Source organism: Trichoplusia ni, chromosome 18 (genome assembly GCF_003590095.1).
Source record: "Trichoplusia ni isolate ovarian cell line Hi5 chromosome 18, tn1, whole genome shotgun sequence".
Classification (NCBI taxonomy): domain Eukaryota; kingdom Metazoa; phylum Arthropoda; class Insecta; order Lepidoptera; family Noctuidae; genus Trichoplusia; species Trichoplusia ni.
This window is the reverse complement of record NC_039495.1, coordinates 6,873,125-6,895,926: the sequence shown is the minus strand read 5'-3', so window position 1 is coordinate 6,895,926 and position 22,802 is coordinate 6,873,125. Positions and strand designations below refer to the sequence as shown.

At 34.0% G+C, this 22,802-nt stretch overlaps 1 protein-coding gene across 1 annotated transcript in view; it reads left to right on the top strand.

The window, feature by feature from the left end:
- The window catches only part of LOC113502888 (small G protein signaling modulator 2-like), a 60,413-nt gene that overhangs the window by 23,382 nt on the left and 14,229 nt on the right, over positions 1 to 22,802 (top strand). Inside the window, exon 4 of the mRNA XM_026884632.1 lies at positions 14,616 to 14,779. Coding sequence (XP_026740433.1) covers positions 14,616 to 14,779 — 164 coding nt within the window. The remainder of the gene's footprint in view (positions 1 to 14,615; positions 14,780 to 22,802) is intronic.

Here is a 22,802-nt window from a genome sequence, read left to right as displayed (position 1 = left end):
CATGATGCAATTTAAATCAAGGTGACAACATTAAAAATGGAGCTTTTAAACGCTTTAATAAAACAGAAAAATACATATAATATTTGGTTATTATAACATTACATTTACTTTTACCTTTCATATATTAAATAAGAAATAAATCTACATTCCTGTATACACCATTATTATAGACAAAAACCACCTCCACTGTCTCTCGTCACGTACTACATCAAGTCCTCAATATCGACTCTACCAAGTTCTATTTCCAGCACCAAACAGACAAGTCTATTCCAACAGGATCTGAACACAGCATTTCCACGACTCGTGGAGAGTTGAGGTTCTGTGTATATTTACTCTGTCGTTTGACGCCTACATATCGATTTTGTACGGCGTACGTCGTACGGGGCGTACAGTTCGTACGGGCTGTACGGAGGCGTGCGTGCGACCGCTGTACGTTGCGAAGCTTACTCTTGTTTGATTTTCATTAGTTGTGCAAGTATTTCCTTTACGATTTAGATATTGTTTGGATTATTGTTGTTTAGAATAAGCTGAAAACGTTGGGGTAATTCAGGGCTACCTATAACCTAAAATGAGGGAGCTTGAGACCTAAATACTTAACTTCATATCTTTAAAATACTTTTGAAACGTAAAATACGACGAATAGTGTATACGGCGGTCAGTTGGAGGTAGCGCATGATTGTGAGGATGATATCTTATTCGATTACCGTAGAGACTAGTTTACTCCTGAGGACCATAAGGACTCTACATATTGTAGAGTGAAAGAAAGACACGTTGTACGTGCCTGAAAATCTTAATATATAGCTCTACTGTTGATAGTCTGATTCCAGTCTAGCTAGCAGTAATAATCTTCTACACTTTCTGCAAAGCTTACTTTTAAAAGTACAATTTTCTACCCTTCTCTCGAGGCAGTTATCAACAAGCGTGTTGATTGCACCAGATAAAGGTATCTAGTTTGAAAATAAAATAAAATAAGTTTCAGAGCTCATGTAGAATGCATTCAAACTACTTTGTTTATGTGGAAAGCTGTTTAAAGTTCTAATAAAACGCAGCAACAGGTTGTGTTCGTACAATGTATGGGAATGTTAGCTACGTCGCTACCGACGCGATACTAACTAGTTTTCCTGTTTTGATATATTTTGCTGGGAGATGGGTTGCTTTATGTTTCTCCAGCTTTTGTTGATTACGTTCAATTTTGCTGGGCTGCTATTTTATGATTATTTGTTCGCTAACAGCTGAATTAATGGAAAAATATGTAGACGGTAATACATACATTTCAATAAACCAAAAGTTGTAAATATATTAATGAAACGTGATTTATACATTGAAAAGAATCCTCATCAAATACGTGAGATGTTTTCACGCTTTCAAATTCAACAATGTTACATTAGTAATAAGGTAATTGTTTTGATTCACCGCAAATCGTCTTTATCTTGCAAAGAGCATAAACGACCTTTTATAAATACTATTTTCTGTGCGTTAATATCAAAGCATTACTTTAATTTCACGTTTGATTACATTCATTCTCCTTTACTGTCACCGAGTGATCTCTTGGAATAGCTAACTTAAGTTCCAAGCTATTCACTCTTTATCCAGTCCATTTAACAAGGCTTCGACGCAGTCATACGTGACTCTTGGACAGAATGTCAAAGGTTACGATCATATTTACTGCAGAGAATATAAAATGTTTTCTACTATCGAGGAATATCGTGAAAATGCGGGTATTTTTCTATCTAACGCGTGGAGGAGGAAATATGCAGAATATGTTTACTCCGAGCGGTTGACCCGGTCGGCAAATATTCGCGATGCCACGTTATAGCGGAATCTGGGCGCGTAATGTGAAACATTTTGTCGTTTTCCTTTTTTGTATTTCCTATTTTCCTTTTGGATATTTTACCTAAACTTTTAAATAAAAAAAAAAATAGAGAATATTTAGATAAATCGATTACGTCACCTATTAAGTAATCGAATACGATACTAGAAACACTATAGATTGTAAATGCGGCCCCTATGTAAACAGGTTCAATAACCGTTACATATAATGTGGAGTGCATTGACATCTCTCGATTCATTTTCATGATAGTACTCATGACAGCTGTGACGGAACTTCTTACGTCATTAATGTGTTTATTACTCAAGGGAGTGATTTCCATGGTCTTTATTTCGTCGTTTGTACGTTGGTCGCTCTATCCTATGTTTTTATGAGATTGTGCAAGGACAAGAAAAGTATCGTAAGGAAATGGTTATAGTTATTGCGTAATTAATTTCTCTCCGTATTTGGTAATAAAGCTTAAGTAGGATGTTTTTTCAGTATCCCTTTGTCACGTATTATTCATACGGGAAACATCAAACATATATTATTCTGTATTATAACAAACAAAAGCGACTGTTTTTTTCAAACTCCTATTAAATTGTACATTTTATTATGTACCGAGCATCTTCTTTTACGTAACGAATTTTTGTATGAAGAGAACAAAACAAATAAGGTTTTATTGTCTCGTCAAACGTAAGGGAAAACAGCGTGAACTCGGTTTACAGTTCATGCCGACCGTATTATGCCGGCCCGAGCTTACCACGATAACCACTTAACGCGGCTTGTTCGGGTTTCTGTTTTAATTAACATTTTCCCTTAACAAATACTGCGTAGTACTTTCTGTGATAAATTCATTTTATTATTTTTATCACTTAATTTTAATAGCATTTGGTACTTTTCGTAGTCATAGCTCCCGTTTAAAAAATGTAACAAAGTGATTGGAATGACAGTTCGACCCGCAACCCCGCCGCGTCAAATTATGATTAGGGACTCCGGTTGGGTCCGAAACTACCGCCTAGTTTCGGACCCAACCGGAGTCCCTAACAATCCCGATAAATACGCGTAAGTAATCCGTTGCATTATTTAATAATGAATCATCCTCACGATAACGACTATAAAAAAAGATTGGGAGAAAACCTTGGAAAGAAAATAGTCTTTTTTTTAAATAAATTTCACATATTATGCAACCGTTAGACAAGTTCTAAGAACAAATAGAAAGTATTTCTTCAGGGATTTTCATTTTAATGTTCATTCTCAAGAGACCCTTGTCCTTTTTCAATATTAAAACAAAGTTTGGCCTAAAGGGCTCTACCAAACATACTCGCAATAACAGAAAAAAATGTACATGTTCACTCGAAATAATAAAATACAGTTATTACATAGAGTAATATGAAAATGTAATGAAAAGAGTACGTGATATGAACATTGCAATATCTTCTAGTGTGATGTATCGAATGAGTATTGCTCTCTCGTAGCGAGGTGAAGAGGTATACGACTATACGTGTCAGTAAATGAAATGCGACCTCTTTGCCTTATTGATTTTCCTTTCGACGTACCTGTTTTGTTTTGTGGGTGTACGTGATGTGTATCTAAATATCTTTGACATATTTTTTAATTATCAGATAGTAACGATCGAGTTTAGTATTCGGTCAATTTTCTTATATAAAACTGTCTGCATCCCAAAAAGATCTCTACTAGTAGAAGAGTAGTTAATTGGCCATACGTTGAACAAAATTGTTATCCCTTATAAATTTTGATCGATGTCAGTGTCAGACATGAGTAGTCTTTTGTTTAGCGGTATACTTCAAAAAGTTACACTTTGAGTTTAATGTGTATATTCTTCTACTCTAGAAATCTGAAGGTCACAGTACTCTTCACACTACAGAGTTTTGCATACACTTTTACGGTAACAAAGCAGATACGTGTTGTTTAGTTACTGACGTGACTAGAATCATGCGCACAAACAAGACATAAATTAATTTGAGATTTCATAGTGAAACCCGCGTCTATAACTTCTATTACATCGATTTAACTTTGAGTTACAATATAGTTTAACGTATGACCATTAAAAGCTTTGAGGTCCCCGAGGAAATTAAATTTCCGGTGTTATTGTTTGCGATCTAGTTATCTTGTTTACACACCTTATTTGACGCCAAGCACGAAATTTTGTATAAATGTGTCTCTTTCGCTTTTAAACGATGTAACACTATGATTAATAATCGATTTGTTGAGGCTGAATCTTTGTTGAACGCCTACTTTATATTTGACTATACTTCATTTATTATAGCATTAGACAGAAGTTAAAAAGGGTTCTTTTTAAGGCACACTTTGCAACAAAAATACAACAAACATATTAAAGTTGTGATTTACGCCGAATTTATTACACATCTATATATATATCCGTTCGTACAAATCACTGTAATTATTTCAATACTTAACCTTATGAAATTAAGTGACTTTCATTTAAATATATTAGCTAAAAACTTAAAAGAAGCAGCGATGCACAATACCCTGAACGTTTTTCCCTTCAGTATAATCCTACCAAATCTAAGAGGTTACCTAATCCTTTCATAAGTTGTGACAGAAGGGATTTTCTCATTTTGTCGGTTTATGTCATTTGAAGTTATATGTCACAAAAGTATCTATCTGAGTCATTCACTTGTGAATACTGCATCCTGTTCGTTGTTATGGCCAAGTTTTTGTGATTTTGTTGTTATTTTTTACTGTTAAGTTATTGTTTTCTTATCGTTACTAGTGTTGTTATTGGGTTGTTGTTTTGTTTTATAATTTAACATAGAAATAAAATGTTTCGCACTCCTGCTTCTACCAGCCTCTTTTTTCTAATGTTATAATAAATGAAGTATAGCTGTTGCCCGCAACTTCGTCCACGTGGTTAGAAGATATAAGTTATAAATTTTTGAACGAAAGCCGCGTGTTGCAGCGTGATGTTATATAGCCTAAAACCTTCCTCGATTAATGGTCTATTGAACACAAAAAGATTTTTTCAATTTGAACCTGTAGTTCCTGAGATTAGCGCGTTCAAACAAACAAACTCTTCAGCTTTATATATTAGTATAGATATAGATTAGGCAAGCGTTTTTTTACGTCGCCTTAAATTCACCATGCTAAACCTCCTATATGCGAGTGCGTGTTGTGTCGGTTCGATCCCTGCTTAGAACATGCGTTTCTGTTATTCACGAATGCTTGCCTTGATGTCATTGTGACAGTGACTCGAATCAACTGGAATGTTTGTCACACCGTGAAACACTAATTAACTTCTGTAGTGCAAAAAAATATTTATTTTGCTTAACCACTTCGCTGTCCCGCCAATAGTTAAACAATAGACATTTTCAAATGTGACCACGAGACAGGGAAACGGTTAAGAAACGTAGAGTTGCAGAGTCATTGAGCGGTACCAAAATGTCATTCCCATGGAGAAGAACCGATAAAAAACTCTGCGTCTTAGAACGTTACAACGACATTTCAAAAATCAAAAACGTTTTATGATTTTTAAGTAATACACAACTACAATACAGAGATGTGAATGCAATGTTGTGGGAAACATTTTCTTCGTATTGAAAAGTTGAGTTACAATACACAGCCAGAACAACTGAGGCTCAGATAAAACACAATGTGACTGACAGTTGGTATTTTATTCTGCACGGTTGCTACGTTGTCTATCTGCTGAGTACACTACTTGTCGGCATTGAGTAACGATGTCATGTTATATTTTTCTAGGTTTTCTTCTTTTATTTAACGTATTTAAACTGTTTTTTTTTACTGCCAAAATATAATTACATCTCTGTTAATGAGGAGCTTGTGTTAGTTAGTCCCGTAATAAACAAAGCACTGAATACGATTTTTAAAATGTTTAACGTAATTGTCGGTCTGTAGTACAGGCTGGTTGTAAACATAAAAAAAACAAAAGAGTAATAATTATTTGTTTTTTTTTTGTTCTTACGACAATTTATCGTAGTTAGGCGTTTATCCTATTACAAGCCAGATAAAATAAATAGAAATGATTTTCTATTTGCCAGAGACGTAACAGCTAATATCTGTATTTGTATAATAAAATGATAACTTTATATGGCGATTGGCAATCCCGCACGCCTCTCGATTATGGCAATGTGTTCCCATTACCGCTCTTTATTAGATTCCTTCGTATTTCCGAGGAATTTCTTGAGTGAGCATTTTGTAACGTTATTATAGAAAACAGATTAAGGTTTGGTAAATAAATGTTGTTGTTATTATCATCAAATTTATTGGCTTAGCGTTTTACGTTATAATTTTTAATTTTTTCTTGATTCTGTGCCCTCTTTGTCAGGTTATTAAATATAAAACATATCAACAATTTGTTTTTTAATACTTGTTGTATGTGAAAAGTCACGTATTCTAACAGACATTGTTCTATAAACAAAACCTCGTCAGCATACCAGGAATACAGAATCACCTCTGCCTTTATTGCGGAAAAACAAACGCTGGCGAAAACAAATACTCGGCTGATATCATTTTTCATTGTAATTCCTGAAACAAAGGCTTTTTAACATCCCGACAGACACCCCCTATATTTAATTATATAAGTACGTATGTATAGGCAAACACTCGAGTGTGATGAGAATAATAAAAGATTAATGGGAGCTGTAGCTTTTAACTAGATGAGAGCCATCATCAACGTATTGTAACACTGTCCAAACACACTTAGCTTAGCGCACTTGTGTTATTGGAGAGATTGGTTTTGAAAGTGTTTCAAATAAAATGTATTTCAATTTAATTGAAATGGACCTATTTTGTGAGTGTCAGATTAGTTTGTGTTTTTGTGGTGAGAAATATGAATTAAATAGTACATACCAGTATATAAAAGTAAGATGAGAAGAAAAAAAAACTAAGTTCTATCCATTTTTTTTATTTCTATTTCATTTAAGAATGTTACCTAAAATACGTCTCTTAGCCGTACGATACGATATGGAACAGCTATTTAAATTTCTTATTTACAAACTCAAAGACACATTTCTAAAAACACGTACTTATGTGATTTTCTGCAATACTAAAAGATTAACATAAAAGTTAGCGTGTAACCCACGTCAGGTTTGATTTATCCAACATTTGCCCTAATGTTTTGTGTACACTATGCATAAGTTATCACGTGTCCAAACACGATTACTTCAGAGTATTATGTGCGGGGTTTTAATAATATAGTGGCTTGTTTACCTATGGACGATATTTAACTTTGAGACTAGTTTATTACGATCTATTTTGAGTGCGAACAGATATTGTACGATACATTTAAGATGGAATTGAAGATGATTTTAAAGTTAAAAGATCATAAAATAATCAATATGAAATCGAAAGTGTAAAACGTGTGGCAGGTAGCATGGAATGATATATACAACTACCTAATTATAATGTTGTTAATCTTATATCGTTCATGAGTTTCGCTGCGAGCGATGTTAGCATAAAACATGAGGTATTTTGCCTTGTACGGGTTTTCTCGAACTGAGAAGACCTTTTGTGAACTGCGATGATATTGTTCAATATCATTCAAATAGTTGTGCTTAGTTCCTGACAATATGTAATAGGTATATACAGTCTATGACATGAACATTTATTTTAAAAGCTTTTATTAGTCGTTTCCGGTAATTGCGTTGGTTAAAAGTTGGAGTGATTTTATCGCAGTTCCATTATCTATTTTCATATAGGTACCATATTTATACGTGTACCTTCAAGCGATCTAGGTATATGTAGGTAATAGTTACATTAGGTTTTTTAAGCATTTGAAATATACTTTATAATATATATTATAGCTTTACCGTCTTAAAATAGCCTATGTTTAATTTTTTTCGGCGCTTATATAAACTCAGAAATGTACGCAGTAAAATTCCTGAGAAAATAAATTTACTCAATTTAAATACCGGAACCTTAATTACGTTTCCTAAAAATCGGAAAGAACCTACAGATTTACCCTTTAATTGTTTTCAAACGAAACATCTGGCATACTTTCAAAGTAACAGAAATAACGAATTCTTGCTAGTACTTAAGGTTTTCAAGCCCTAAATTAATCTAGTCCTATTCAGATGCAACTTACTTCTTTCTCTTATTGGCCGCGTGAAACATTGAAACACTTCGATTTAAAGCAAAAACCAGTGCTCTTGACATTTCTGGTCCGGGAATTCTTACTCTACGTTTTACGCTCAAGGGCGACACCTTTTATAGTAAGGCTATTGTATGGTGGGAACGTAGCGCACTACACGGTTCATAGCGTCTCTCTTCTAAAGTTGCAACTGGCTTACTCAAAGAAGTGGTGACAGGACCGCAGTTTCCCGTTAGTCATTGTTTTGTAGGTACTTGCTTTGTGACATACCAATTAAGGAGTACACCTAGCTATTGGATGTGGTTACTTTGTAAACTCGAAAAGCAAAGAAGCCCGCAGAAAAATCGCTCGGTTTTGCAAAAGGAAGGCAGTTCTTTGACAATGTATGCTCAAGTATGTTGTACCTCTTAATAAGCTAGATTTTGTTTGAAATGTATTGTATCGTAAGCAGATGCGAGAGTTATAGATTTATCTATAAATATGGCTGAGTACATAATATTGAGTCCGAAATAATATTGAAAAAAAAACAGAATTTAAATATTTGTAGACGCACACAATTTACACCATCTTAGTAGAGACCAATTTAGCTCAAGTGCAAGTAATTTATTAAACTGTTATTGAATTTACAAGTCTATAAAGTTCGAAATTGTTTTGCTGTTTGTGACTGGTTTATTCACATGAGTGTTTTTGAGAGCACCCGACTAGTTTAGGACCCAATTTAAGCCCTTTTCGAGAGCGAAATCAATTTTAATTAAATCCAGTCAGTTGTTTTGAATACCACGTTGACAGACACCTAAGTGAATAACGTTATTTAAATCTTAGTAGTGAAATAACATCACTCACTCAAGATAGGCTAAAAAGTAGCAACAAACTTTACAGCACAATAGGTTGTTAATATACATATATTACATGTTGCAAATGAGACAAAAAAACATATTCTTGTGAAGCAGATGTGTCAAGATATATTGAAAGAATTTGGCCCAATCTTGAAAGATGACAGACCATTACCAAGTTAGCCAAACTCTTTGGAGTGTAATGGAAAAGGTTTGTGATAACTATTAAAAACTTTGGTCGGCCAAAATATTTATTCATCACTGTCAAATGTCAAAGCCGAGGAAATATGAAAGCAATTAACAAAATATGAACCATAGAATACTCAACTAATTTATATAAATTGGACCAGTTTAAGCAATTTAAACTTTTGTTTGGACTTGTTTGTAATTTAGATGGAAGTTTTATCAATAAAATTAATTATCCTTAAAGTATAATATTAGCTTATGAGAGCAATATAAAAACATTTTTTCCTCATGAACTGAAGCGACCTGGTTACAGTTCCATGTATTGCCTTATTCATTGGTAGCTTCTTAATTATTCTTCTAATTTCTAAGACATCATTGACAAAGGGTTACGGAAAACATCGTGTAGAAACCTGGATTCTAAACATTGGCGTCCAAAATCACCAATACGCAGCGAGTTAGCGTGGTGATCAATGCTCAAACCTTCCCTATACGGGTAGAGGCCTGTGCCTAGGAGTCGGACATTTATAGGCTGGTATTTGTTGAGAAGGAGTTGATCCGTCGAACTTCGGTGAACAGTCCAGAGCGCCACCTAAACGCATATATAAAACCGTTGAGACTTTCCAGTTAGAAAGAGTTCAGTAATGAATACTCGTATTCATAGTAGAATTATACAGGTAAGGATTGTAAACTTTTATATAAATCCTTTATTATTTAGTAGAAAGTGAACAAAAAACACACAAATATCTTATTTGAAGTACAGAATTTACCTAGGGATAGTCATATATTAACTGTAGTATGCTTTTTTTCTTTATTCTTTCGTATATCAAGCAAGGGGTAGGGATCGAGGTAGTCCTGCAGGTCTTAGCGTTCGTAACGTAGACCTTCGATTTTCGTTCACATTATCATACCTATATCTTTGTATCCCTAAGCAGTATTCAGGTTTCTTCCGTATTGGATATTGCGAGCTATTATTGAAATGGTTCGCGGTCTGGATTAGCATCCAGACTATTTTCTCTGAGAGCCGAGATCTTAACTGTATCGATTATGGTAATTCTTGCATCGTTGGTTAGGTAAAATTGTACAAAACTTTTTTTTTAATAAATAATTTATACGTACCTCACGATCAAACTAATTTTCTGAGCACAAAGATCAAATAAGTATTTTTCTCAAGAGGGTCGATGAAGAAATATATCACGTTTCTTCAGACCAATATTTACCTAGCTGCATCGTCTGATATGTAAATTTTCTGCTATGAATACCTTACTGTTCTTGCATACTATATGTACCGTTCCTGTATAATTACCATTATTAATGTCTTCATAGTAAATCATATCTTAGTTTATCGGGGTGAGGTCTAAATCAGTAGTACTCGCGAACGGTATCGTCTAACTGATGAGATGAACGTCATCAATGTGAGAGCAGTTCTCTGAAATACACGTTACAGGCCGTAATGGACTTAGAAGTGAAGGCTTTAAGCTTAAATGCGTAACGTGCGTGCTTTCATCGTGCATTCGATGCGAGGTTGTAGATTGTCATTTTGTCTAATTGTTGTGATCCCTACATGTTCGGATATACTCTGAGGAAAAGTTATCAAGTAACTTATCAAATATACAGACGCTTAAATGATATAAGAAGTATTCGATTACTTAAATAAAATAGCCATTCACTCTCAAGTTCTCGAATAGTGGAATAAAATAGTGCTCTTTCTTCTCACTCGAAAAATACAATTGCTTTGTTCAAAGCACTTACTAAAAATCTATGAGAGGCCACCCAATAATTTTTCAGCAGTTTTATTGTGCCTGTAGCACTACGGGGCAGTTTCTTTGTTATCGCTTTGTCCGGCGATTCTTTTGGTCCTTTGATAAATTATTCTAGGCTTCTTTGTAGGCAGGCCATTCGGTTTGAATGCCGGAAGGTGAAGGTTGACTGTAGGTTTTATTTGTATGCACGAAGTCACGTAGGCAGTCTGGTGTAGGGAAAATCTTTAATACTTATTGCGTTCTAAATACTTAACTGGACTGAAGCCGCGCCACGCAAACTCTCCCGTATTTGGTCTAGCGGTGGCACCCCATAAATGACTCTCAGTAATTCAGTAAAAATTTAAATATTTAACACTTTTTTGTTTTCTTAAATAATCGTTTGCCATCTACATCACACAAGTTAATAGAACAGATAACACTGTCAATTTCACTACCGTAAACACCCACAAACTGATTACTAACTCGAATACCTATTTTATTTCAACAGCACAGTAACCGTAAAACCTACAATAGTCGTTTATATTGTTTGTCTTTGTCGTGCGCGTAGGTTGGAATGCCCCACAAAGCCGCTCTATTACTCACGATAGCCATTCCAAGGCACGTTTTTCTGCATTTAATGTTTTTCAAAGTCTGACCTTTAAAACCCTTTTTCTTCACCCTTCAAGGTCGTTTAAGTGTTTTCAACCTTGACGACTTAATGAGAAAGCTTTCCATCAGCTTCCGATTTACTGCGTTTGAAGTTTAATGAAATATTTTAATCAAAGTAAGTGAATACACCTTTTACTCAAGTAATATTATGTTACAAGGTAATTTGAAGGAATTTTCCCCGGTAATGAAAATGAGAATTTACTGTTTTTTGCTAGGAAGTTTAAGTAAGAAAGGGAAAAAGTTATTTTAATACTGAATACTGCAAACTTGAAAACATTTAAATATTGTTACGGAGTCTTCTGTAAGATTCACACAAAACATATTGTGCATTCATTCAGTATAAGAAATAACACAGAATAAATTATATGAAAACCGTGTAATATTTTTAATACTAAGTCCTTAATAAAGTTAATTTTATATTCGTTTCTAGAGTTGCGGGCGACGTTAAAGAGGATTAGCCGGGATTAATAGCTCTAAGACTTAAATTTTAATTGAGCACAACACAATATTACGGCACGCACTGTGCTCGCTCCCCCAGCCTCCACGATACCCTATTTTCATATTTAATCTGTTTATGCATGTAACAGAATTGTAAGTAAGATTTTCCAGAATTTCCGTTTAAGCCAATGAATATGATTTTCTCTTCTAATAGAGTTTTAAAACCCAATTTGTAAAAATTCGGGAAAATATTTACGTATTTCTGAGAGAGATTATGTTACGCCGTTTTTCGGTTTCGGCATTTAGTTTTTACGACTGAAATATATAAAATAATGAAATAGGTATAAGTTCAAGCAAGGTAATAATAAAGCTATGTTTTTCAAAAAGGGGATATAAAGTCCTGAGCAATGAGCAAATAGGGTTTGCATTAATTTACAATCATCTACATATTTACAGGAAAAAAGAGTCGCTAATTGGATTCAAGTGGTAGCAGAAAGTCCTGATTAAATCGTTATTAATTTTGAGTTCTTTTGCATACGATTTAATTGTACAACTGTAATAAATTTAGGTAAATCACGAGTAAACCACAATGTGGCTTGACTGTAGTGGTTTGATACATTTCAAGGTTGATTCATTTTATTAATTAATTATGATTATGATTTTAACGATCTGTTTCATCGAAACGAAATTGTATTTGTATTTCAATTTCGAATTCTGAGAACTCAAATAAGAATTAAAATAGCAACAAAGCAAAATCAATTTGAATAAGGAAATAAGCTTAAGAACAAATAGCAGAACATATACCTGCTTAGGTTATTTACTTTACTTTAGATAATAGTAGGTACATCACCTCTTTTATACAATTTTATTAACCTCATTCTGAATAAGATAATATAGAATTACTCGTACCTACTTGATAAACAAATAATTTGCTTATTTCCTCTACCCTACAACTATAAAATCATGCTGTAATGTCAACTCAGTAATTTTCATGACGTAGCTTTCATATGCTCAAAGAGAGAATCCCGCTTTTGAATCCAGACAAATTCAATTTATCTTGAGGGATTTAACAATTCACTCGTAAAAAGGATTTCCTTTTATCATTGCATTCGTCTGACAGACGGTCATATTTGCATAAAAGGTATTGAAATGAAATCGCTTTCGTTTGTTTATTTTTAAATGCAGGTGTGGATGTGGAAACTTGGGCAGACAGTGTCGGTTTTTCATTCGTTTTACCCTGTAATTTTGATTTGCGAATACGTTGAGAGCTGAAGTAAAAGTAGCAGTGGTTCGCCTTATATCTATGTAGCATTTGCAGTGTGTATCTATTTTTAAGATTTTTATCTACTGATTCGATTTAAAAGTGTTGCCATTTTGCTCCCGCGAGATGGGAGGCAATCATTTTCGTATATTCTATTTATATACGATGCGTTTATTGTGTGAAATTTAAATTCATACGAGTTTAATAGCCAATGTAGTTCAGTATAAAATTGGATGGCGTTCCACAGTTTCGTTCCAATGAACTTCGTAATAAAAATGTTATTAACTTTATGAAAAAAAGCCTGTGTAGGTATTTCGTTAATAGTAAAATATATCATTTGATACATACATACATAGTACGTAAATGTACGATATGACAGTAATAAAATACTAAACTGGCAGCGTATTCATTACCTGTACCTTGCTAGATACATACCATCTATTTTTCATTTGTCTGTCTTAGTACAAAGGACTGTTGTACGGATTCTGATGAAACTTATTCTGTCACAAAGCGCCGTGGCCGTGGGAAAATGGCATATAATAAATTACACAGAACAAGATCTTGTACATTCCTTAATGTCAAGGTTAGACAAGGCTTAATCAAACAATTGCGCAATATACATCATCTAATTTATATTAGCAAAGACTTAACTAGTAAGTTTTAAATTTAAATTATTATACCTGTAGATACCTGAATGACTTTTTGATTTTGGAGAGCACGTACGTCCAGTCATGTTATTGTGAGCACGCTTGAATTTAAAAACTTTTTACCGAGTGCTAAGTGGTCGATCAAAACGAGTAATAGAAATAACTATAATAATTTAATGGTAAACTTTAAGTAAATAATTTTGTTCACTCACTATTCTCAGAGTTCGTAAAGGTTATTGTTTAGTTTTAAAGCTTGGACGTGATTCAAAAGAGATTAAAACTTTTTGAATAGGGTTTATGAACATTGGAATAGTATTGAAATGAAAAAGTTTTAATTGAGGGTCGATCAGTGGCTGAGAAATTATTTGAATTTGTAGAGAAATTATTCCAGGCTTTTGGCTAAGAAAAAGTTTTATTAAAGTGTCAAAATATAATGGATTTATAAGAATAGAAATAAAGCAATTGAAGTTAAAACACGTTTTCTTTTTACGATTCTTTTAATAAATAAAAGTTTGAAGAAATTAGAGCCGAAGTTTTGAAAAAGAAATGCGTAAATTTATTATTTAATGTTACTGTTTTCAAAAGATATTCAAAAATCATTTATAACCCATGTATATTTGGGTGTCTTGAGCAAGTGACTTGAATGTTGTTGATCCCACAAAGATCCAATGATTGAATTCCTAACAGCGAGAATCGTTTTCAATAAAAAAAACCGTAATAATATACACTAACCTTGGGCCGTCCATGCTTGTTTATTTATAGAGTAAGGGTGTATGGCCCATGGTAGATACCCCATCACATTTTAGATTAAAGTTCTCAACAAGGCCTCTGCATGAGGGACCTGTGTCCCCGTGCGCGCCTTTAAAAAGGACCGGGTCTCTTCCCATGAAGTTCTCCCGTGACAGAAAAGAAATAAATACACTAACCGAGGACTATTGTTGCAGCATTGCCCCGAAGCGGCCCTGGTGTCAGCACGAGTGCTTGCCGCCGAGGGTGCTCCAGCCACGCGCTCCGCCTCAGGTGTAGAGCGACGACCTTCAGCTCCCAGACCTCCGCTGTGCAAGAGGGGCTCGGGATCTTTGCTCTCTCAAGCACCGCCAACTTCCAGGTAACTTTGAAGTTCAGTTTATAAGGTACTTTCAGAATTTATGTTAGGTAACTATTACATTTGCATACTTACATTGTGCAAGTGAATAAATATAATTCAAAAAACTATTTTAATAAAGAAAGTGCATGTTTTCAGACATTTTGTTTGAGTCTGTAAAATAAGTGGTGAATGAAAAAGAAAGTATTTCTTATATATATATTTTCAAACAAACGTATGCATATATGTTCAGAATTAGATGGCTTTTCCGTCTCCAAAGACTCAGGATTATATTTCGATTGATTGTCACAGCTTCCAGTGACCAATCAGATTAACGTCATGGTATCGTGGAGGACTTGAATTGCGGGCTTGGAAGCTAGTCGGTCCTTTAAAATTGAGTTTTAAATACATAGTCCGTGTGCATTTTAGCCGACTTTCCAGATCTTAAAAAACCTTTATTGCAAGTACAACATTAAAAAATGATAAAGAAGGATTATAATGGAAAATCCGAGTTTTATTTACTTTCCACTTTACATGTATTTCATTGAAAACGAATTGTCACACGCTACGCGTAAATTTCCGCTCTTATACTAATGTTATTGAGTACTACTGCGTAGGCCGTAGCATAAACACGGCACTCGTAGCAATTACTAACTACTACGAATGTAACAGTTGTATGAGAGTGTGTGGCTACGAGTATCTGTGAGTAAACTACGTATTTCCAGCTCAACGTAATATGCCTGAACGAGTTCGGATCTGAAAGTTGAACATTAGTTTTCTGGTTTCGTTACGGAACGTTAGATTAAAAAGTTTGTTTCCTAACACATTAAACACACTGTTGCACGATGTGAGGTAATCTCGGTACGTAAGGCTTTTATACTAGTCTTGAAGTATGTTATAAAATGGGACTTTAATCTTTGTCCAAAGAATAGATTTCAAAGTAAGTTTGTGAATTTAAATTTGACATATTAATAATTAACATATTAAACTACGTAGCTGTTGATAGTGGCTCCGCCTGCTACAAATAAAAAATGATGCTATGGGAACATACAATCGGGAAACAAGTTAACCCTATATGTTATTTCAGTTATAAACTATCTGTGTACCAAATTTCGTCCAAATCACAAACTCACAAACTTTTGCTTTTTAAACATTAGTAGGACTTTATATATCTAATCTTCGTATAATGTTTTGTAATTAAACCTTAAAGCCACAAGCCAACCAATGTTATTATAACGCAATAGTGGTGTGTGCATACGAGTTCAGAATTAATCCCGTCTATTAACCAAGGTAATTGAATCTAGATCGTGTTTACATTTAATAATATTGGGTTTACTCTGCGGTTTCGTCGATATTGAAGCTTCTGTATTTATTAATGGAAATCTGATTTGAATGTAATTCTGATTAGATAATATATTTTGTTTATGAGCATGTTTTATGCGTGATGCAAGTCATTATCTCTATTTCAAAACAAGTTTTGGTTATTTCCGTTCCAAGTTTGGGGTTTTTATTTAACTTCTTTCAGCTGAATTTAAGTAGTATTAAATAAGTGTATTAACATAATTGAAACACCTATTTAACATTTCTATGTAGGTAATATTTACTTACTTCGAAACTGTTCTCTATAATAGGATCTACCTACTGCTGGCTTCCAAGATAAACGAATACAGTGTAGATAGACGTCCGTCACCGCAATTCAGTCGGGTTCACCTTAATCTCGTTCATGACATCCAGCTCCCAAGGGATGGCCCCAACATTCCTGACGCTCTACTATTCCGTTATTTATTTACCCACAACTGCATAATATGTGATTCCCTCTATCCAATTATGAGACCCTTCGTATAAAGCGATAAAAACTTTTTTTGTATATTTCAGTACGCAGTTTCAGGAAAAATATGAAGGAAATTTAATTGTCGCTCAGGCGCGTTCGCTACCATATTTCCCACATTTTATTAAGGTTGCCACGGCGGAAAATGAAAACTTATAATGTTTTTTTAACGACCGATAATGTTTGAAATTGAAGTTGACTTTATCTGCACTTTGACTTTATGGCTAATGTACTGCTTTAACTTACCTTTTTTATTTACTTTTTGGGTTCCGGAATAAAAAGCGCTGTCCTTTCTAAAACAGATTTTCCGTTGAAAATATATTTCTCCGACCTTTTTTGGACTTTGTTTAGAAGCAAAGATAAATACTGTAGTGCCAAATATCATCTGTAATTAAGCCTTAGAACAGAAAATTCTGTCAGTTATATTCAATCTGATACCTTTAATGAGCTTAAGCTTAGGGTAGTATTATAATAGTCTGCTTCCGGGTCTTTATCTGCAAGGATTATATGATGAGGCCCGAGTAACATTATAATTGCTTAATCCCAGCAAACCGCGCATCTGACAGCCCTATCAGCCATCGCGTTAGCCGCAAACCGCAGCCGTCTGCCTTTATTAATGGCGTTAATTTAAATGAACGATTGTTCTCCACTTAATTATTTGATAGCTTTAAAGTCACATTAAAGTTTTTTCTTTATGTGATACAGGCTAACCAAGAACTCTATCAATAAAACACAGACCCGATTCGAATCAAATAAATTCAAAAATAAATTTTCGAATCTTAGTAATAATACCTGGATAAAACAGTTTAAATATTTAGTTTGAAATCTGACGATGTAACTTTTAGCTGTAAAGGAATCTGGCGATATATAACTAAACTACAAGATATGCTATCCTAAAAATATGTATTTAACAAAAAGCACCTGAATAATATTTATGACAATAATTGCCTCTCGCATTAATCCAAGATCACATCTCAATTTTTCATGATTCCGGAGCTTATTTCTGAGAAAATTGTGACGTAAACTTTATATGGTTACGGCAATAAAACTCAAGGTGAGCTAAGTTTATTGGAAGGGAGAATTACATCAACGAATATTGCAGCCCCTCTAGCCAAGTCTCAATTCTACAATCTTTAACGTGAAATAAAACGCTCGAAAGTATGCAGATGACAGGCGAAAGACACGAAATATCATTACCGTCACCATATGTTTATTTACCAAGGTTAATGGTTAAAGAAATTTGACTTGGCTAGAATTACCGAGAATTTCCGTTAACTGGGTATGTACATAAGTTGCAAGATGTCTATCAGATCCGTAAATAGTTACTTGTTCTTTCCATGGGAACACTATTTTTCGGAATAAAAACCCATTGTATTAGCTTACCCAGGGTGGTAGGTACATCAATACCAAATGCTACCAAATTTTATGAGGAGTAATAAACTCTCTCATAAACTTTCGCCTTTATATTGTTAGTGTGATGGACCGGTCTATCTACTTCTCTTTTCCATGGGAATATTATCATTATAAGAACAGTACGGTTTCTGTAACTGTTCATTAAAACTTTTAAAGATATTTAAAATGTCTTTCATTTCTATTCATTTAGGTACTCTGTCGATTCATTTATTCTCATGAATTCTGATCTGACTTTATATTGTCGAAAAAAAAAAAAATTTTAAGAGAATAGCTCCATATTTTTATGCAAACTGTTCAAATGCCAATTTTAATTTGCTAACAGGATTGTAGCGAAATCCGAAATGAAGCATTGTTTTGAATTGCTGCCGGTTTACTGTTGATTGTTAGTTCAAACACATTTTTGTTTTATTGAATTTTGTGTGTGTATTGAGCGAAACTGGTTGTACGTTTTTGTATACGTTTTTTATAAACTTTATTTTACTTAATGTAGAATTTTGTTTATCTTTGTTTTATTTAGTATGTAAAGTAATTCCTATAAGTATGTGTCTTTTCGTCACCGATTGTCTTCTAAGTACCTACGGAACACTCTTTTTAGCGTGTTCCTCTACTTAATGTAATGAAATTAGCGATTGGGAATGCTTCTTTATTGTAGCAAAGAATTAGGACCTAAATTGAATGAGTGTAATTAGAGCATACTACCAGTAGAAAACAATGGTTCAGGTACCTAATTTGAGAGATTTTGATGCCTCCTACACAAATAAATGCAATAAGTAGAAATTAAAGACATGCTCTTGTCACTGTTAATTAAGTCCAAGCTAATTACAAAACTTAATAAAAAAGTTAACAATTTAGAAGAAAATATAAAATTTAGAAGTATTCTTGAATCTTTACTTTTTATATAATTATTTTTTGACGAGGGTCGCGAAGATAATGACTCGATAGCGCGACCGAGGGTGAAAGGGTAAGGATAAAGCGGATTTTCATGCTAACATTGTTACAGAGATTAGACGCGCCATATATTATCTTGTAATTTATTTTATAACGGCTTTACCAAGGTCATGTAGAAAGCCTTAAGTGTAAAGTATACATTATAAGTATCAATTATAAGTTATAAATTTATGTGATTATAGCCGATTTAAGGGTAAATTTGTCCAGCAGAATTTGATGAAAATGAATCAAAACATGGCGATAAATTCGCTTCCGTAGGAGGGTAAGCACCTGCAATTTTTATATGTTAGAGAAAATTTGATTTAACTATACTAACGCTTTATCATGCTACGACGTCTTTAACGGAATTGATACTATTTTCAAATGCCATGAATCGATCGATTAATACTTCACTATTTATGATATTTCCACGTATCGGACAACACAGTTGCCGTCCATACCGAGGTCAAAGTCAGCCATGTAGATATAAAGGTCAGGGGATGTCCGGTGGACACTCATCCATTTCCCGGATGCCACCACCAATGATCCGTCAATTAACAGATAGAACCGTGATTTAACGTGCTTCAGTTATGTGCAGGCACCTACTGGTCATGTTATAAAGGCCCTCTTTTATTTAGATGCCTCTAAAATAAATTTAATAAAGAAAAATGCTCGAATGTAAGTTATACAGAACCTTATTCAAGAACCAATAATTTAAGAATTACACATTTTTTCAATAATTTTTCAATATCCTTTTTCAAACTCATAATTGATTACCCTTGCTTCAATAAAAATTATTTGCTCTCGCTGGAGCAAATGATCCCCATATTAAATAGAAAACCCCATAGACACAATAGCCGAGTATCACATAATACCAGATCAACCCAGCAACAGGCACCGGATAAATGCGTAATGACATTATGATCCTCTGTCAAGCTAACAAAGTGAAGTTACACGTGGCGAGTGTGGAAAAGTTAGTAATTGTTCAGGCAGACGTGCCATCACAATGGGATCCTGCACAATACGGCTCACATTAGACACAAAAGAAGTCACTCTTGCAGACTTGCAGAGTTCCGTATATTTCTAAGCAATGTTCAAATATACTGCGCATTAAATAATTTAAGAGTTCTTACTTTTCTTTGGTGCTTGTTAATTTGTGGGGTCGATAGTTACGAACCGTCAAAAACTATTTGCGTTTGGGTCAGGTTTACAAAAATTTGTATTGGAAATTTTCTCTTAAGTATTCAGTAAAACTCCTCGTAATCCCCGTTATCAAAATAGATGCTGAAACGAGAGTCTTGTCTAAACTATGTCAAAAGTAACATAGTTTTAGACATTTCAACGTCAAATTCGGGACTCCGTTTGACGCTGATTTTTGGAAAATATCTGGAATTTTCTCCAGTAATCCTGTCGAATATTGTTCATTTTGTCTGGTATTACTATGCCTCTGGGCATCAAAACATCCAAAGCCTGATACCCTTATTGAAATAATATTGATTCTGTACGTAACAGTTATCCGATTAATTAAATACGGATAAATTTGCTTCCAGATTGTGCTGAAGCTTACAATAACTTGGAAATTTAATTGAAAATTTCCAGGCCCTTCGAACTCGAAGTGGAAACATTTAATTGACGGAAAATTATTCTTCATTAACGGGTTTTATGTCAAACTTCTGCTCTACCTATAGCCTTTCTAAAAACTCAGAAGTCGTCCAACTCATCCAATAGATGTTAAGTACGTACATATTTGCCTAGAAGCTTTGTGTATAAATGTTAATAGTACGCAATAGAGAAAGGTGAATAGCTAGGTTATCATGAAAGAAAGATCTTTTACAAATAAAACAAATAGTACTCTCTGAAGAACCTTTGTTACGTTAGCTGCTATCCCCATCTAGATTAACCAAATGGTAACTCCTCGTAAAATTGAGATAAAATAATATAGCCCCTAGATAGCGACCTAAAATAACATGGTTTTGCTTGTAAAAGATTTTGTTAAATGTTACTCGTTAGCAAGTCTTCTTGTGACATGACAACCATTTAAACACTAAAAAGACAGTTCAGATATTGTATAAAGTTGGTTGCCTTGAAGCCTAAAATTGTTAAAAGCGAAAATGATCTAAATCATTAACAATTGTAGGTGTTTTTGACTACATGAAACACATGAACTATGGTATTGGTGATCAACAAACTGAGGGTTTATAGCATTTGAGTCTTAGTTTAAGGGTCAAGAGAAGATGAAACGGCCCGTTAAATTGAAAAAAATATTGATAATTGTTTATAATTAATGTAATAATAAAAGATTTCACGGCGACAGCAATCCGACATGATCGGAGAAAGACCAGATGCAGGACCAACACTTTTGCTAACCTTCCGAAACACGGAAATTGTGATATTTATTTATAAAAAGCACACAAAAACATACACGTTTTTTTAATGCCTTGGGACCGAACTATAGTATTTTGTTCTGGCTGACGGTCTTACTACAAGGACATTAATAATATCATGATAACAGCTACCATCGTACTCGTATTTCATATGACAATAGCAGACCTATGAGCGTAATTTGAATACCACAGGGGTATTAATGTTGCCTTCTGTACAGACTTAGAACGTATTATCTGTTCTATAATCCTATTACAGAGTAAACTCGATAAATTATCCCATACCTTCCGATTAATCCTACAATACTCGAATATAATGATTAATTTCCATTATAAGTGGAATCTATTCATCCGTAGCCGACGGCTTCTCGGTATTATGAATTATGGCTTTAGCAAGACGGTCCCGAATTACGTAACTGTAGAAAAGTACTTATCTATATTTATTATACACCTTGAATCTATACAATAGTTATATCCACAACTGGTTGTGACATGGGCCAACGTGATCTTAAAGATATTTTTGTTTGTTTTTAGTAAAAGTAAGTTGTTTGTGAATATTTCATAGCTGCGATATTTATTAACTAGATGTTTTCCGCGGTTGCACTCGCGTAGAACCCGATTTCGTGGTTATTTTACCGTTTTTTACTTCTTCTCACCGTTTAAACCTTCCCTGGACTGCTACAAATATTATATAATACAAGACTAAAATAAGCCAAATTGGTTCAGCCGTTCTCGAGTTTTAGCGAGACTAACGAACAGCAATTAATTCCTATACATAGGAGGAGGAAGAAGAGGATTACGAAAAAAAACATAGTTTTTCTTAAGACATTTCTTATCAATATTCACAGAATAATATCCTTCAAACAAATGGTATTCGAACATCTCAACTGGTAACAAATTAATTTCGGAACAATTCCAAAAACGAAACGAAACTAAAACAACATATAAACATAGAACAAGAAACGCGGTTAAGGAAAAATGGGTACTACTGTCTAATTTACTTTCATGTTGTTTTGGGAATAAAGAAAAACATGGGGCCGATCGAATATTTATCTTCGCCGAGGTAATTAGTTCAGGGAATCGGGAGAACGTAATGAATTACTGTGTAATGTGTCCTTCAATCCTTTCAAACATTATTGTTTGAACGACACAAATTAATCTAATAATCTTTCTTCAAAAATAAAAGTCGGTACTTTCGTGATAGGTTGAGGAACTTTGTGTTCTAGGAAAAATAAATGAAAAAGAATAAATTATTTTTATCCAAATATCCGGTAGTTCCTGAGATTAAACAAACAAACAAACTCTTCAGTTTTATATATTAGTATACTTTTTTTCTAAAACCATACTAAAACTCGGCAGATAACAACCGAGTGCTTACTAATTAAGCTGTAGAGCAGAGCTTGAATGACGCGAGCGAAAGTTTCTATGACTTGAATTACGTAGTTTCAACCACTCTTCACGTTACTACCATATTTCAGACACCCTCAGTTTCTGTTCC